Here is a 17739-nt window from a genome sequence, read left to right as displayed (position 1 = left end):
GTTTTCTTTCTTGTCAGCCAGTAGTAAACATGATGATGTGCAGGCTCATTCTGGATCAAACATGAACAAATTACATGAGGAATATAAATCAGTTCTCGATCTCTTTTATTTATTTATTTATTTATTTATTTTTTTTATTTTTTTTTTACTTTTCACTTTATTCATTTATTGTTTTCCCCTTTTTGCTAAAGTTCTTCTTTAAACCTATATTAACCACTTAAGTACCAACGCTCTCTGCCCCCTTAAGGACCAGAGACCGCTGGTACCAGAAACAGCGGAACACCGACGCATAACGAATCACCGCACATACCCGCTGCAATCGCCGTCACCGCCACCACGTCGGGAACTTGGGCCACCCACTCTGCCGTCTCTATGACGGCAGAGTTCCTGTGAGCCGGTCAGGAGCCGCTTTCATTGGCTCCTGACCCTGTCTTTCAACGTAAGCCAATGTGAGTTGCTTACATTGAAAGACAGGGCCAGGAGCCAATGAAATCGGCTCCTGACCCGCTCACAGGGCTCTGCTGTCATAGAGACAGGCAGAGCAAGTGAGCTGAGGCGAGAGACGTCGGGATTCAGCGGTGAGATTAGCGGGATCGGCGGAAACGGCAGATGCGTGCAGCGGCGGCTGATTGAAATCTACGCCCTGCCAGCCAGGTAACGTAGATTTCAATTAGCTTGGTCCTAAAGTAGTTAAGATGGCATCTTCTTTTTGCAAAGAAAACTTTCCTGGCCAGGAAACTGACACTTTATCCCAGGGGTCAGGAACCTTTTTTGGCTGAGAGCCACATAGTTTAAAATGTATTTACGTGAGAGCCATACAATATATTTCAAACTGGGACAGTGCGCAGCAGAGGGCTCACATCCCTGTTGCCATGGTGATGTGTACACAGTTAATCCTCCAGGCAGTGGAAGTGTCAGACACGTCTTCTGCTTCTCTTGGGTTTCAGCAACATCCGCAATTTCCCCGAGAGCCAGACAGGATAAATACCGACTAACAGCTTGTACAATTAGCTAGCTGACTTGGGGCTTTATTCACTTTGTAGGACGAGATCCCCGCACTTTGGCCCAATAGTCTGCTTGTTAAGTGACAGCCTATTGGGCCAATCAAAGTGTGGGGACCTCATCCTACAAAGTCACTGGACCAGACAGGGTCCAGAGTGGGACAGTTGGATCGGCCGTTAGTTTTGGGGGGGAGCACGAGTAAGTAGCGCATGCTACAGCAGTAGCATGCACTACTTTGAAAATTTTACTTGAGCTGCCACACTAAGCTGCGCTGCTTGAGCAGTGTAGCTTAGTGAATCAACCCCTAACTGTGAGCCAGATGTAGCCATCAAAAGAGCCAGGCAGGGTAATGCTTAGTCACTGGATGGGAGCATGGGGATTAGGCAAGTTGAGTTTACTCAAATGCATAGCATGGGCGCACAGTAATGGAGGTGCATGATCAGGTAGGACACACAAGGACCCTGCCTGAAGGCTTACAATCTAGAGCATACATGTCAAACTCTGGCCCACGGGTCCAAATCTGGCCCTCGGAGCCATTAAATTTGGCCCTCAAGTGGTTTCCCCACTTTGCATTATGTTTGGCCCACTCTAGGCCACCAGGAAAGCTATATTTGGTGGATGCCGACAACACCAGGGAAGCCATATGGGGGAGAGAGGGGCAAAGCACCAGACACCAGGGTACTGCATAGGGGAGGATGGGGTCCTTTAGATACCTGGGAACTGTATAGGGGAGGGAGGACCAGTAGACAACAAGGAACTGTACAAGGGTGGGGGGGGGGGGGAGGCATTAGACACCTGGGAAATTTATAAGGGAGGAAGGTGGCCAGTAGACATTGAAGTTGGGCCGCGACTAGATCCCAGTGTATAATTTTGGCCCACTTTATATTTGCGTTTGATACCCCTGATCTAGAGGGAGAGGTTGGGACACGAAAGGTAGGGGACCAAAGTTCAGCTGCAGGTTTAGAGCACCAGTGAGGGGTGGTAGGCCAGAGTGAAAAGGTGAGTTTTGAGGGCCTTCTTGAAGATGTTGGAGGGGGATGCCCTAATGGATTGAGGTAGGAAGTTCCATAGTGTTGGAGCAGCTCTTGAGAAGTCATAGAGGCGTGCATGGGACTGGGTGATGCAGGGGGCTGTCAGGCGAAGTTCATTTGAGGTGCCGAGTGAGTGGCTAGGTATGTACCTCTGAGTAAGATCGAAAATGTAGGTTGGACAGGTTTTGTGGACTGATTTGTACAGTAGGTCAGACACAGTATCTTGAATCTGATTCTGAACTGGATAGGAAGCCAGTGGAGGGATTCACAGAGGGGAGCCACTGTTCTGGAGCGATGGGAGAAGTGGCTACTTCTGGCTGCTGCATTCATGATGGACTGCAACACAGCAATTCGGGTCATAGGGAGACCAGACAGAAGGGCATTGCAGTAGTCAAGGCAGGAAATAATGAGGGCATGGATGAGGAGGTGGTGGCAGAGGTCAGGAAAGTGGCAGATCTTGCAGATGTTACGGAGGTGGAAGTTGCAGGACTTTGAGGTTTTGGCAGGGCTGTGGTTTCCGTATAAAAATCTTCCCTCACCGACTCCAACTCTGACTCCGGGTACCCAAAATGTCTCCGACTTCTCGACTCCGACTCCTTAGTCTAATACTTACCAGGGCTGTGGATTTTGTACAAAAATCATCCGACTCCTCAGTTTATGAAATCTCCGACTCCAGGTACCCAAAATTGCTCCAACTCTGACTCCACGGCCCTGGGTTTTGGATGTGGGAGGTGAAGGAGAGTGCGGAGTCCAGGGTGACACCCAGACAGCAGGCTTGAGAGGTAGGGCGAATGGTATTGTGGTTAACAATGACATGCACATCTGGGAGGTTCAGGTATGGCCGGGCGGGAAGATCATTAATTACGTTTTGTCCAGATTTAGTTTCAGGAACACAGCGGACATCCAGGAGGAGATGGCTGATAGGCACGAGGAGACCTTGTCCATTGTAGTGGTGGATAGGTCAGGGGTGTGGAGGTAGATCTAGGTTTTATCTGCATACAGATGATGGTTAACCTTGCCAATGGAGGATGTATATAGGAAGAACAGTAGGGGGCCAAAGACCGAGCCTTGGGGAACTCCCACCGAGAAGTGGTTGGGGGTGGATGAGGAATCATTGAAGGAGGTCGTGAAGCAGCGGTTGGAGAGGTAGGATGAGAGCCAGGCCATGGCGAGGTCATAAATGCCCATGGACTGCAGGGACTGGAGGAGTAGGGGATGGTCCACTGTGTCAAAATCTGCTGAAAGGTCAAGGAGGAGGTGAATGGAGTATTTGCCTTCAGCTTTAGCTAAGACGAGGTCATTGATGACTTTGGTGAGAGCTGTTTCGGTTGAGTGGGCAGGCCGAAACCCAAATTTAAGTGGGTCTAGCAGGGAGTTGGCATTGAGGTATTGGGTCAAGCGTTTGTGAACCAGATGCTCAAGGAGTTTTGAGGCAAAAGGGAGGAGGGAGGTAGGGCGGTAGTTGGAGGGTAGTGTGGGGTTGAGGGAGGGTTTCTTGAGCAAGGGTAGTACAGTGGCCTGCTTGGAGTCTGAGGTGAAGGTGCCTGTGGATAGGGAGAGGTTAAACAGGACTGAGGCCAAATCCATGAAGTGAGGATGGAGTAAATCAGAAGGGATGGGGTCAAGGGGGGAGGTAGTGGTATGGGAAGTCTGCAGTAGGTGGTTAATTCCCTCAATGGTAGTAGGTGTGAAGGAGGTGAGGATAGGGTGGAGGAGGAGCTGGATGGGAGGGGGTGGGAGGTGAGGATTGAAGGTTGGATATTTCCTGACAGATGGAGACAATTTTGTGGGTAGCTAAATCTGTGGCAGAGAGGGAGGAAACGGGGTGGGTTTAAGCAGGGAGTTGAAAGTGGCAAAAAGACACTGGGGGTTTGAAGCTTGTGCTCAGATGAGCTTGGTGAAGTATTCCTGCTTCGCATCAGCAAGGGCAGTGTGGAACTGCAGCAGGTTAGCCTTGTCCTATGGATTGTATGCTACTGTATATTCCTACACGTGTACAATGTAAGCTGTATTAAACAGACTTCTCCTCTCCTCATGTGACAGTTTGCACTTGCGTAATCTTGTGCTTGTCATTTACACCCCCTATTGTATATTGTACAGTGCTGTAATGTGGTGGCACCTCCATAAATAAAATTATTATGCATGTACCAGTATATACCCGTATATTCCGGCGTATAAGACGACCCCCCCCCCCCCCCCCCCCCAAATTTTCTAGTTAAAATATAGAGTTTTGGATCTACTCTCCGTATAAGACTACCCCTCTTCCAAATAAAAATTTACTGGTGCTATGTATGAACAGATACTGGTACTGTACTGGATGTGGTACCCAGTATAACACACTATACAGGTGATTGACTGGTGGTTGGATTGAATAGCTATATACGTATAATTGGGTACGATCCTTTATATAGTGAAGGATCTAAAACACATAGTCCTTTTAAGGCAGTCCACCTTGCCTATATATATCAGTTATGTTGTAGGGAAGGACTCAGGTTCAAAAAAAAAAAACAAGGAACTAGAGTGCAATCCTGTAGTATCAAAACTTTGTAGAAAACTTTATTTAACACATATAGAAAAACATGTAGAAAAAGACATTTAAAATGGTTTCTTCAATTCCACAAAATTGGTCTCCATATAATCAATGAATGAAGCATCAGAAAAATTGGGACTATTGGAACTGATAGTGCTGTAATCTGGTTTAGCTTGACTGTAACCTTTATGAGGATGTTGTGTTTTTAAAGGCCTTTAAAAACACAACATCCTCATAAAGGTTACAGTCAAGCTAAACCAGATTACAGCACTATCAGTTCCAATAGTCCCAATTTTTCTGATGCTTCATTCATTGATTATATGGAGACCAATTTTGTGGAATTGAAGAAACCATTTTAAATGTCTTTTTCTACATGTTTTTCTATATGTGTTAAATAAAGTTTTCTACAAAGTTTTGATACTACAGGATTGCACTCTAGTTCCTTGTTTTTTTTTTGTTTTTTTTTTGTTTTGTTTTTTTTTTTTGAACCTGAGTCCTTCCCTACAACATAACTGGTGGTTGGATTGGTCAACTTTCCCTCTCCTTAAGTGGATTGGTCAGCTCTCCTTGTCTACTTGTTTATCAGAGCAGTATGGGCAGCACGGTGGCGTAGTGGTTAGCTCTCTCGCCTTGCAGCGCTGGGTCCCTGGTTCGAATCCCAGCCAGGGCACTATCTGCAAAGAGTTTGTATGTTCTCTCCGTGTCTGCGTGGGTTTCCTCCGGGCACTCCGGTTTCATCACACATTCCAAAAGCATGCAGATAAGTTAATTGGCTCCCTCTAAAAAAATTGGCCCTAGACTACAGTACTTACACTACATAATATAGACATATGGCAATGGTAGGGATTAGATTGTGAGCTCCTTTGACGGACAGTTAGTGACAAGATATATATATATATATTTATATACTGTACAGCGCTGCGTAATATGTCGGCGCTATATAAATAATAATAATAATAGATCGCTCTGTACCCATAAAACACACCTTTTTCACCCCTCTGGCCCCCCCTTGTATCCTATTTACCTCCTTCTCTGCCTCTCAGATCTCGCACATGTACACCTGCACCGCTTCACTACAGTGCTCAGCAGCGAGATTTGAGAGGCGGTAACAGGATAGGGCGTATCACCCGGCATCAATGACACCCAGCATATAAGACGACCCCTGACTTTTCAGGTTAAAAAGTAGTCTTATACGCCAGAATGTACTGTACTCTAATACAAGTCGACCCCGTGTATAAGTCGACTCCAAAATTAAACCCTCTTAAGCTGGATTTTTTTTATTGACTTAAGTATAAGTCTACCCAACAACGTTAATGGCTGCACTTGGGGCTCAGGAGGGGTTAAAGACTGCACTGCTTATAGTATTGCAGCCATTAACCCCCTCATGCCCCATAACTGCAGCCAGTAACTCCTCCAGGCCCCCAAGTGCTGCAATTATTCACTCCCTTTTATGCAGCCCAGTATTTCCCCCCTGCCCCTTTCCTTGTTAATTGTTGTGGTCAGGAGGACTTTCAGACGTGTTTTCTTGGCATTTCCTTTCCTCTAATCACCACTGGCAAAATTGCTGCAAATGGAAATGTCACTAAAAGTGCACACATTACTCAGTGTGCTTAGTGTTGATCGTGACTTGTGTATAAGTCGACCTCTATACTTTTATGAAGTGAATCAGATCTACATTGCTAGACTTATACTTGAGTATATACAGTAAATAAATTGTCCTCATTCGTGTCGCATACCTGGGATGCATAAATCCTCTGTGTGGCCGGATGGGCGCAACCCTGGAGTCTAGGCGGGTGCACCCAAAGGTGATTGCTGAGTGCGACTGGATAATCCGATGCGAAGTACAGGTAGGACAGACAGTAGACGTAGTCAGGGATAAGCCAGGAGTCTGTTAACAGGAAATCAGTCCGAAACAGATGAGATACAGGAACGCAAGTCAAAAGGGTAGTCAAAGAATTGGCAAGGATCAAAGCCAGGATATCCGTTCATTAGGGAAAGTCTCTTAGGACACAAGGAACAAGGACTCGGGAAACTTGATGCTTAGGCAACCAGCCTGAGTCCAGGAAGTGCTTATAAAACATAAAACAGGAAGTGAGCTCACATGTAAACAGGGATATAGCAAATTCCAGCCACTAGATGGCGCAGGAATGTCTAAAGGACCTGAAAGGGAAAACATTTCTGTAGTCAAAGTCCTGAGCTGGTGGGTTGCCATGGGCAACCACTTGCTGAGGCGTGACAATTCTATTCTATCTTGCACAGTGGATTGCATTATGGTGATCTGAAGCTAGATTAAGGAGTTTAAAGGCGCTATAATGAAATTTGATTTGTACAGGTCCCTCCCACTAATACCAAACTTAGAATGTATAATTTCCTAAACCCTGGGTTCTGAACAAAGTGCTGAAATTGTGGTCACATCTTCACTCAGCACACGCTTTCAAAACCGCAGTCTGTCTCTGCCCTGCCCTCTTATATGCAAAAAATTGTGCCATTATCGTAAGAGGCATCAACCCCTTTCCATTATGAGGGAGCAGAAGTTGAGTAGTCTCATGACTGAAAATGCATTACTTGGTTAAAGTAAGAATTTAATTGTAAATACAAATTCTGTGAATTTACTTGGGCTTTAAATGCACATTGCCATGAACTATACATTTAGAAGTTGTGTGCATGACAACCAAACACAGTAATATCCATAAAAAACTAACTTTCCATTGTTTCAGTGACTTCTGTAAAGATATGGCGGTGCTTTGGAATAACTGTGCTAATGCTCTGTACAAACTTGAAAAATTTGGTGAAGCCTATGTGTCTGCTCAGAACAGTATAGGATTTGATCCACACTTTGCTAAGGTAAGAATTTTTTCCTCCTATACAGTATATTTTTTTGCTTGCAGCTACATATTAAAGATGTGTAGCCTGATTCAGTTATAGGTTTAAAAAAAAACTTGCTTCCATCAAGCATAACGCTGAGGTACTCATAAACTGTAAATGTTTTCATCAGATGCAATCTTTGGATGCAATTATTACCATCTGAAGCAATCAGAAAGTTAGTTATTGGTGGTTTCCATAAACAGATCAATTAGGGAAGGGCCGATTACAGAAAACTATGCAGTACTTTGGTGAAAATCGATATAAAAACGATTCTATGGTTGATTAGATCAGAAAATATAATCCATCCTAATGTTGAATTTGACGATCAAATTTGATTGATTATATTTTCTGATCCAATTGACCATAGAATCATTTTACATCGATTTTCACTAAATACTGCATAATTTTCTGTACAATTCAATTGTAAAAATGGCATCTGATGGAAAAATTGTACTGTTAATGGGCACTTAAAGAGAGTCTGAAGCGAGAATAAATCTCGCTTCAGACCTCATAGATTGCCCCTGCTAAGCCGCCGCTATCCCGCGGCTTAACGGGGGTCCCTGATCCCCCAAATCCCCTCCGTAATGCGGGGGAGCGCTTCCTGGTTGGGGCAGGGCTAACCGCCGCAGCCCTGCCCCACGCGCGTCTGTCAGCACGTATCTCCGCCTCTCCCCCGCCCCTCTGTCTTCCTTCACTGAGAGGGGCGGGGGAGAGGCGGCGATGCGCCGCTGATAGACGTGACTGGAGGCAGGGCTGCAGCCGTTATCCCTGCCTCCAGGAGCGACCAAGTCTGCGACCAAGTGTCGCAGTGGGGGGTTTGGGGGTGAAGGGACCCCCGTTTAGCGGCGCTATTGCGGCGGTTTAGCAGGGGCACACGTGCCCCTGCTAACTATGAGCTCTGAAGCGAGATTTATTCTCACTTCAGAGTCTCTTTAACACTCACTGATATCGTTCATTTTGACCACATCTATCAAGTATAAAAGCAAAGAACTATGCAATGGTTCCATCTTCCCGTAACATAATTTTATATGAGCTGAAAGTGATGGAAATTAATCACATTGAACTTCTTACTACATAGTGTACAATATGCAGTATAAAGCTGAACCAGATTAAACCAAGTATATTGCACTTCTTTAGAGTATTTTCATACTACGTACATTAACATTTTTCAGTAATTGTCCATGAAGTTGCTCCATGTGTGGTCAGCCTTAAAGCGAATCTGAAGCAAGTATAAAACTCGCTTCTTCTCTTATATTCAGCAGGGGCATGTGTGCCCCTGCTAAACCGCCGCTATCGTGCCGCACAACGGGGGTCCCTTACCCCCCAAATCCCCTCCGTCCTCGCCGGGGATCTCTTCCGCATTGAGGCAGGGCTAACCGCTGCAGCCCTGCCTCACGCGCGTCTGTCAGCGCGTATCTCCGCCTCTCCCCCGCCCCTCTGTCTTCCTTCACTAAGAGGGGCGGGGGAGAGGCGGCCGCTGATAGACGCTCTGTGAGGCAGGGCTGCAGCCGTTAGCCCTGCCTATAGGAGCAGCAAAATCTACGACCAAGTTGGTCGTAGATTTTGCAGGGGGGGAATTGGAGGGCGAGGGACCCCCGTTGTGCGGCGGGATAGCGGCGGTTTAGCAGGGGCACACAAGCCCCTGCTGAATATAAGAGAAGAAGCGAGTTTTTTACTCGCTTCAGTGTCTCTTTAAGCCTGGTACAGGCATCCAATTTTACCTATGCCATGTAGTACAAGAGTACCTGCACCAGCCGGTCATAGTATTCAAAATCTGTTAACCCTCATACTACATGGAGTTGGTAAAATTGGATGCATGTACCAGGCTTTAGACTTTCTGATAGAGCGTGCCTTCTTGATAAGAAGTTTAGCCATGACTAGAAATTTTTACCCTTCATGTTTTGTAAGGTATTGTTTGCCTTTTATTTTATATGTTGACTTGCATATAGAAATATTAATAACTAATAAAATTCTCTCATTGTTACAGGCTTATTTCCGTGCTGGGCACTCTCTGTTAATGTTAGGTGATTTATACGCCAGTTTGAATCTGTTTTTCAATGGCCTTATGAAGCTTCATGGCAGCAGCGATTCCAGAGATATAGTAGACTTTCTGCATGGCATTTTCAAGACCTATGAAGGTAATTTTTTTACCTTTTTTACTTAGAATTGTTCATATTATTGGGACATCTTTATAGCCAAACCAGCTAGACTTTCTGGTAACTGAAGTAAATACTATCCATGCACACATACCCGAATATAAGTGTCGTCCCGAGCATAAGCGGACCACCCAATTTTCACCCCTCAAAAACCCTAATGAGTGACCCGAATATAAACTGAAACCCCTAGCCTCCCCAGTGTCTGTGATGCAGAGTGCCCCCTTCCCCCGTGTATGCTTGTGATGCAGAGAGCCTCCCCAGTGTATTCCTGTGATGCAGAATGCTATGCTTCTATATGTAGTTACTGCTCCTCGATCCTGGCAGCCATCTTCCTATCTCCTGTGCTGAGGTCCAGGACTTCGCTGTCTTTTCATTCCAAGTAGCAATCGTCCTGTCTTCCTTGCAGCTCTGTAATAGCCGCTGACCTCTAGTGGCAAGTACAGAACTGTAAGGGAGACGGGAAGATGGCTGCCGGGAATTAAATGACAGTGAAGCCCTGGACCTCCAAGAACTGCACAGGAGATGGAAAAATGGCTGTCAGGATTGAGGAGAGGTAGCTATAGGCTTCCAATTCATAGATAGATGCGTGCAATGTATTTGTCCTACACATCTGAGTCGACCAGTCAACCAAGCAGACTTTCGGGACACTCCTTTTGGTCTCAACATTTCAGCTTATATTCAACTATATACAGTATTTCTTGATTTCATTTGAACTGGTGAAGCCCCTTAGTGGTGAAGGGTCTTCTAGACCCAAATCACGTCGTTCTGGTGTGATCCATCTTATTCAAATACATTAGCCAAGCTCTAGCGTTTTTTAAAAGCTCTCAGAAATGATTTTGGTGTGCACCAGCCCTCACACTGCTATGATTTTTTTATGTAGAGACCACTCTACAGTTGCTCATTCCTTTAATCCAACACGCATAATAAGTTGCACTTGCATTAGTAATAGATTAAAACGTGTATATGAGGCCGCCCACATCAATCCCTCTTTCCCTCAGACTGGCCAGGACTTGGGAGCGCAGGTGGAAATCTCCGGGGTTTCCTCGGGGATGGCGGGGGTGTGTCCACGTCACGCTGGTGCTCAGCATCACTACTGGTTTTGGCGTAATCCACGCCTTCCTCAGGTGATGTGTGGGCATAGGGTCACCATCTAAGTAGCCTGGTTGGAGACTACTTTGCATAAAGGGGCAGGGTAATAACCGCACTAGTGTGTGTAGCTGCTGCTGGATGACGTTCACAGGAATATCCCTAATCTATTGCACACTATCGCTCCTATAAATAAAAAAGTGGGGGCTGAAGAAAGGACTGCTTATTTATATTATATTATACCAGCCCTACAGTTATTTGGCTAATATTCACTGTGGGTTCCGACCCTGGTGCGACGCAACCAGCGCATCGCTCGGACCAATTATGTGTACAAATATGGGAAATGTGAAGATGTTCAATTTGATGTAACAATATATTTGAAATTAGTTTTCTCAAAGAAATAGATACATTAATAAAAATAGATTAAAAGTGTATGTGCATTAATAAAAAATATATTTTAAATCTAGTGACATTTGCCTGGACTGCAAATTCAGCCTACAAAACATTACAACTGTAAGCTGCACATAGTTTTGACCCTTCGGGCCAAAGGTACAATCAATCTAGCTCTTAGTGGACGGTGCTAGAATGTAAAAGGGCAGTAAGTGTTTGCTAGGTTTACAATTTCACACTAACAGAGTGACAAAATTAAAAATCACCGGCAGGTGGATATCGCTCATACTGTAGAGGGGCGGGAAAGGCTAATGGTTAGGAAGAGACTATTGGGGGGGGGGGGGGGGGGGGCATTGGAAAGAAAGGAATCTAAGGAGGTGGACCTAATGAGAAGACCTTTATGTCATGACAAAACATGAAATAAATATACAAAGATGTTAAAACTAAAGGAAACTCTTAACTTCAAGGTCTTCGTTCAAGCCAGCTGAGCTTAAAGTGTTCAAACGGAAGATCCACTTCATTTCTTGCTCACACAACTTTTTATATCTCGATCCATTGGGGATGGAAGCAGGAATGCTCTCCAGGCCCGCGATACTGAGTCCACCTCCTTAGATTGCTTTCTTTCCGATGTTTCCCATTCCAATCTCCCCCCCCCCCCCCCAATAGTCTCTTCCTACCCATTAGCTTTCCCCCTCATTCCCTCACTTTTCCTTCCTTCCCCAACCCTCTTCCCTTCTCCCAGTCCCTTCTACAGTATGAGCGATATATCCACCCGCCGGCGATTTTTAATTTTGTCACTCTGTTATGCTACGTACACACTTGCGATAACTATCGTTTGCAAGGAACGATAGTTACCAGACGAACAATATTGGAACGATTGGAATGCAACGATGGGATACAACGATCATCATACACATTTTAACGATCGTTCTCGCAGAAAAGAACGATCAGAGGGAAATGTTGCGTACATATTTATATAATATTAAAACACTAACATGGAGTTACAATAGATAAAAATATATGATAGGTAACTTGAGAACAAAGTTTATTTGAAATTTGTAACGTAACAATCTTTACGGGTCGCGCTACACAGGAAGTACGGAAGCTGGGAAGAATCCAACGCAGGTGCATTGGCCCTTGTAACGATCGTTCTCGGCAGATAACTGTACACACTATAGTTTTGTAACGATTGTCGCTCGATATGATCTGTCCTGTTGGATTTTCTCATCGTGCCGATATCGTTCATATGTCGTTGTACTTAATGATCGTTTGGTAAAGTTCTTTCCCCGATTGTCGGCAGAACGATCGTTAAGCTGCTGTTTCAAACGACCATAGTCGACAGTGTGTACGTACCATTAGTGTGAAATGTTAATGGTGGCAAACACTTACTGCCCTTTTACATTCTAGCACTGTCCACGAAGAGTTAGATTGATTGTACCTTTTAGCCTGAGGGGTCAAAACTGTGTGCAGCTTACAGTTTTAATGTTTTGTAGGCTGAATTTGTAGTCCAGGCAGATGTCACTTGATTTAAAATATATTTTTTTATTTATGCACATACTTTTTATCTATTTTAATTCATTTTTATTCATTCTCAATTTTTTTTTGGGGGGGGGGGAGAAAACTTAGTTTAAATATACTGTTACATCAAATTTAACATCTTCACATTTGGACACATAATTGGTCCATGCAATGCACTGGTTGTGTAGCACCGAAGTCGCACCCCCGGTGAATAATTAGCCAAATAACTGTAGGGCTGGTATAATATAATTAAGCAGTCTTTTCTTCAGCCCCCACTTATTTGTTTTTATGGGTTGATAGTGAAGGTTTATATATGTTACGGCCAAAACCCGAAGTTTGGCCACTTTGCCTTCTTGCCGGCCAGAACCCGAAGTGGCCGGCCAGAACGCAAAGTGGCCAAACTTCAGGTTCTGGCCGTAACATTCTGTATACACCACTTTGGGCAACCTTGTTAATCGTCATGATTTTCCTGTATAAATCATTGGTTGTTAGGATAAAAACATGTCAGTTAAATATAACGCGCACACACACACACACACACACACACTTTATTGGATTTACAGAAAGTGCGCAATAATTATTTGAACAAAATTAGGCAGGTGCATACATTTGTTCACCACAAAAGAGAAATGAAATCAATGTTTAGTAGAGCCTCCTTTTGCAGAAATTACAGCCTCTAAACTCCTGTTCCTCCTCCTCCTCCTTCATCCTCTTCCTCCTCCTTCATCCTCTTCCTCCTCCTTCATCCTCTTCCTCCTCCTTCATCCTCTTCCGCCTCTTCTTTTTCTTCTTCCCTCCTCCCTCCTTGTTTTAAATCAAAATGAATGTTTGTTTGTTTTTTTGTATTATGTAATATTGGAGCATGTCTGCCATTTTATTGTACATTTTTTTTGTACTATTTATGAAGATTTGTGCAATATGTATATGTAATGTAACGTGAAGAGCGGCCGCTCATGTCATCCAGCGGCAGCTATACACACTTGTGTGGCTATTACCCTGCCCCTTTATGCAAAGTAGTCTCCAACTAGATTACTTAGATGGTAACCCGATGCCCACACATCACCTGAGGAAGGTGTGGATTACGCCGAATCCAGTAATTGTTTTCTTGGTGACTATGGTCCCAGTTGCCCTGAGATAATTGACAAGTTCCCCCCATGTAGTTCTGGGATGCTTCATCACCATTCGCAGGATCATTGCAACTGAGATCTTGTATGAAGCCCCAAACCTAGGGAGATTGACAGTTATCTTGCTTTCCTCGTGTTTCAAAATTATTTCCCCAACTGTTGACACTTTCTCACTAAGCTACTTGGCGATAGTCTTGTAGCCCAGTCCAGCCTTGTGCAGGTCTACAGTCTTGTCCTTGACATCCTTGGACAGCTCTTCAGTCTTGGCCATGGTGGCTAGTTTGAAATCTTATTGATTTCTTCTGTGGTCAGGTGTCTTCTATGCAGGTCCCAGAGCCGGGACAAGGTCCTCCAGCACCCAAGGCTGAGACATCAAAGTGCGACCCGCCATCCCTCCCACTCCAGCCGTCGCACACTGATTGCTATTAGTCTAAGAGGCATCCCAGTTGTGCGCCCCCTCCTACGCTGCGCCCTGAGGCTGGAACCTCTCTCGCCTCGGCCCGCCCCTGGCAGGTCCTATAACAGTATTTGAATAGGAGCACTCCCTTACAGAGGGCGCTCTTAATCTCAGCTCAATACCTGCATACTATGAATATAAAAGGGAGCTTGAAATCTTGCTGGTTAATAGTGGATCAAATACTTATTTCACTCATTACAATGCACATCAAGCTTTGACTTTGGGTCACTGGGCTTTTAAGGGGTCTTTTTTTTTATCTGTCTCTCACAGCTACAATGGTCACCACCCATCTTGAAAAGTTTCCCCCCTCACATATACTAATGTGCCACAAACAGGAAGTTAATATCACCAACCATTCCCATTTTATTAAGGTGTATCCATATAAATGGCCCACCCTGTACATATGAATGCAGTCACACAAATGCTAATTTACTAACAGACGCAATCCTTGAAGTGCTCTTATATCACTCAAATTTGCAATCTATTAGTAATGAGTTTTTATTAAATGCAAACTATATTTTTCGGGTTACTTTGTTTCTCGGTTTGAGAACCCCATGAGGCCTTGTGTCTCCCTGCTTCACAGAGCTGCTTATATTCAAACCAACTAAAGTGCAGGACAGTTCAAAGATGGAATCTTGTTTTATCCTAGTCTATGATGACCTGCTTACCCTCTGTATTGTATTTAACCCATTTTATTTGTATTTTTAGTGGGAGAAAACTCCAGCAATTTTAGAGAAATATTTGGTCGCATCCTGAGAGAGCAATACAGTGGTGAAGTCTGGAAGATGTTACTTGCTAAACTTATTAAAGACCATATGAACGAGGTAAAGCTTGGTTTTAAAGTCTCCCACAAGGGAAGCAATGTTTATTTTTCCTAATTTAAAGCCCAGGGGCGTAACTAGACATCACTGGGCCCCCCTGCAAAACTTTGGATGGGGCCCCCCACCCCCTCGCTTTCTGCACAGGAAAACTGAGGACCTATGTGTTTTCCCCATGCAGATAAAAACACTTCGACTTAAAGGAAAGATCAGGCAATCTATGCTACCCCCAGATTTGCTTACCGGGGCCTCCTCCAGCCCCTTAAAGCCGACTAGTTCCTCGTTGCAGCTCTGCTCCCAGTACATACATACACACACAGCCTTATTATTTTACTACACGAGAGCACATGCTATATGGAGAAACAACAATGACATGCTGAAAATAAGCTATAGTATTTACTGTAACTTTGGCAAAACATTCAGAATGTCACTGATTGATACTGTTATTACAAGAACTTGGACTCAGTATGAGACAAAAAGCTCTCAATGAAGCGGAATCAGAGCCATAAGATCATTAGCCTGTGTGTGAAAAGAATCTAGGAATCCTTTTCGGAGTGATTGCTGAAAAGGGAAAGTCTACAACTTTTTTTCAAAATGAGACTCCTTTGTTTGTAAGGTTGTGCATGAAGTCATCAGAACTTTGCAGCAGTGAGAGACAGATGTTTTTACGAACCCTAGGGAGCAGGGACAGTGTACAAATTCCAAAGTGTGTATGAGTCCTTATCTGTGTTGTGGACACATGCAGTCAATATAACAATGGTGCGAGAGCAGAATTCGTTTTTTCTCTCCATGCCCTTAGCTGTCAGTCTCTCAAACTTTTCACCCCACGGGCCCTCTGTGGCTTCTGGGCCCCCCTGCGGAGGCATCCCTTGCATGGTCTATTGTTACAGCCCTGTTAAAGCCCCAGTTCAGGCTTCTGCCTATACTGATAGTTTGCTGTGCACAACATTTTCTACATTGCACATGAACCATTTATACCTCATTGAATATTACCTGGCTTGGTGGGTTTTGCAAAGCTGTCTGCCTGTGTGACTCTCACACATAGATTGGTTAGACCGAATATTATTATTTATTGTATTTATAAAGCACCGACATATTACACAGCGCTGGACAATAAATAGGGATACATACAATGTTAACAAGGGGAGATGGACAGAGAGGTAGCACACAATTCTACAACATAGCACAAGGTTATACATGCAAAAAAGGCATAAAATGCATGATCATGCAATGTAATGTAGATCCAGCAATTCTAGTCTGAGTTAGACCATAGGAAGGGTGTCATAGCTGGGTTGCAAGATCAAGAAGAACACACTAAAGGGGGAGGAGAGACCCTGCCAAAGGCTTACAATCTGAAGGGTGGGGGAGGAACACATAAGGTAGGGCTGTGGAAAAGGTGCTCCGTTAAAATGTGTGTGTGTGTGGGGGGGGGGGGAGCATTTTAAAGAACTGTGTTTTGAGGGCTTGCATGAAGGTGTTGAAGAAGTGAGTCTGAGGGGGGGGGGGGGGGGTCCATATAGTGGGGGGCAGCTCTTAAAGAGAGCCTGTAACCAAAAAAAGTTCCCATGGGGGTACTCGCCTCGAGAGGAGGAAGCCTCAGGGCCCCAATGAGGCTTTCCCCACTCCTGTAGCTGCAGGCAGTCCCTCGAAGAGTCCCAGAATCCTCCCTCGACAAGCCTGATAAGCGCGGATTTATTTACCTCTCCTGAGGCTTCCCCTGTCTTCCTCGGTCCCACGGCGGCGGCGAAAATCCTCCCGTAACAGCGGCGATATAAATATTGGCGGCTGTACTGCGCAGGTGCAAGTCGCCTGAGCAGTAGAGCGGACCCGACGGAGATCGCCTATCTCCGTGCGGAGAGCTGCAACAGCGCCCCCGCTGGAGACGGGGAGGTAAATATTTACATTACATCAAGATTTTCGCTGCCGCCGTAGGACCGAGGAGGACGGGGGAAGCCTCAATAGGATCCAGAGACTTCCCCCACCTGAGGTGAGTACCCCCCAGGGGAGGTTTTTTTTCATTACAGGTTTTCTTTAAGAAGTCCTGTAGGCATGCATGGGAGTAAGAAATGCATGGGGCGGTCAGGCAGAGATCATTGGAGGACCGGAGTGGGCGGTCGAGTATGTATCTGTGGACGAGTTCAGAGATGTAGGTTGGGCAGGTCTTGTGCACAGATTTATAGGCCAGACACAGAACCTTAAAACTGATCCTGAAGCAGATAGAGAGCCAGTGTAGGGCTTCACAAAGGGGAGAAGTGGAAGCAGAGCGGTGGGAATGGGCAAACTTGGCTCTCCAGCTGGGCAAACTTGGCTCAGGCATGGGCAATCTTGGCCCTCCAGCTGTTAAGGAACTACAAATCCCACAATGCATTTGCCTTTGAGTCATGACTGTGGCTGTCAGACTCCTGCAATGCATTGTGGGACTTGTAGTTCCTCAACAGCTAGAGGGCCAAGTTTGCCCATGCCTGGTCTAGCTGCTGCATTCATGACTTATTGAAAGGCTGCAATGCGTTTCAAGGGAAGGCCATTGCAATAAGCTGAAGTATGCAGTTTTATTGTGATATAAAAATCAAAATCCAATGTTCGAAACTACCATGTGTCCCTATAACAAAGAATTGCAATCAAACCAGTAAATAAATAGACATATGACGATCTGTTTCTGTGACTTGTAGCAATTAAACAAAATAATTTAAACCCAAAACATACTGCGGATACAAAAGCCAGAAATTAGCCAGTATAAACTTGCAATAGACTTATAAAAATGT

General features: G+C 44.9%; 1 protein-coding gene across 5 annotated transcripts in view; it reads left to right on the top strand.

The window, feature by feature from the left end:
* The window catches only part of TRANK1 (tetratricopeptide repeat and ankyrin repeat containing 1), a 183426-nt gene that overhangs the window by 38346 nt on the left and 127341 nt on the right, over positions 1–17739 (top strand). For all 5 annotated transcript variants that reach the window (XM_068236534.1, XM_068236535.1, XM_068236531.1 and 2 more), the window contains 3 exons: positions 7281–7407; positions 9416–9566; positions 14868–14983. In XM_068236534.1, coding sequence (XP_068092635.1) covers positions 7281–7407; positions 9416–9566; positions 14868–14983 — 394 coding nt within the window. The remainder of the gene's footprint in view (positions 1–7280; positions 7408–9415; positions 9567–14867; positions 14984–17739) is intronic.

This window comes from Hyperolius riggenbachi, chromosome 5, assembly GCF_040937935.1.
Source record: "Hyperolius riggenbachi isolate aHypRig1 chromosome 5, aHypRig1.pri, whole genome shotgun sequence".
Lineage (NCBI taxonomy): Eukaryota > Metazoa > Chordata > Amphibia > Anura > Hyperoliidae > Hyperolius > Hyperolius riggenbachi.
Note: the sequence above shows the minus strand (reverse complement) of the source record. Positions and strands in the feature narration are given on the sequence as shown.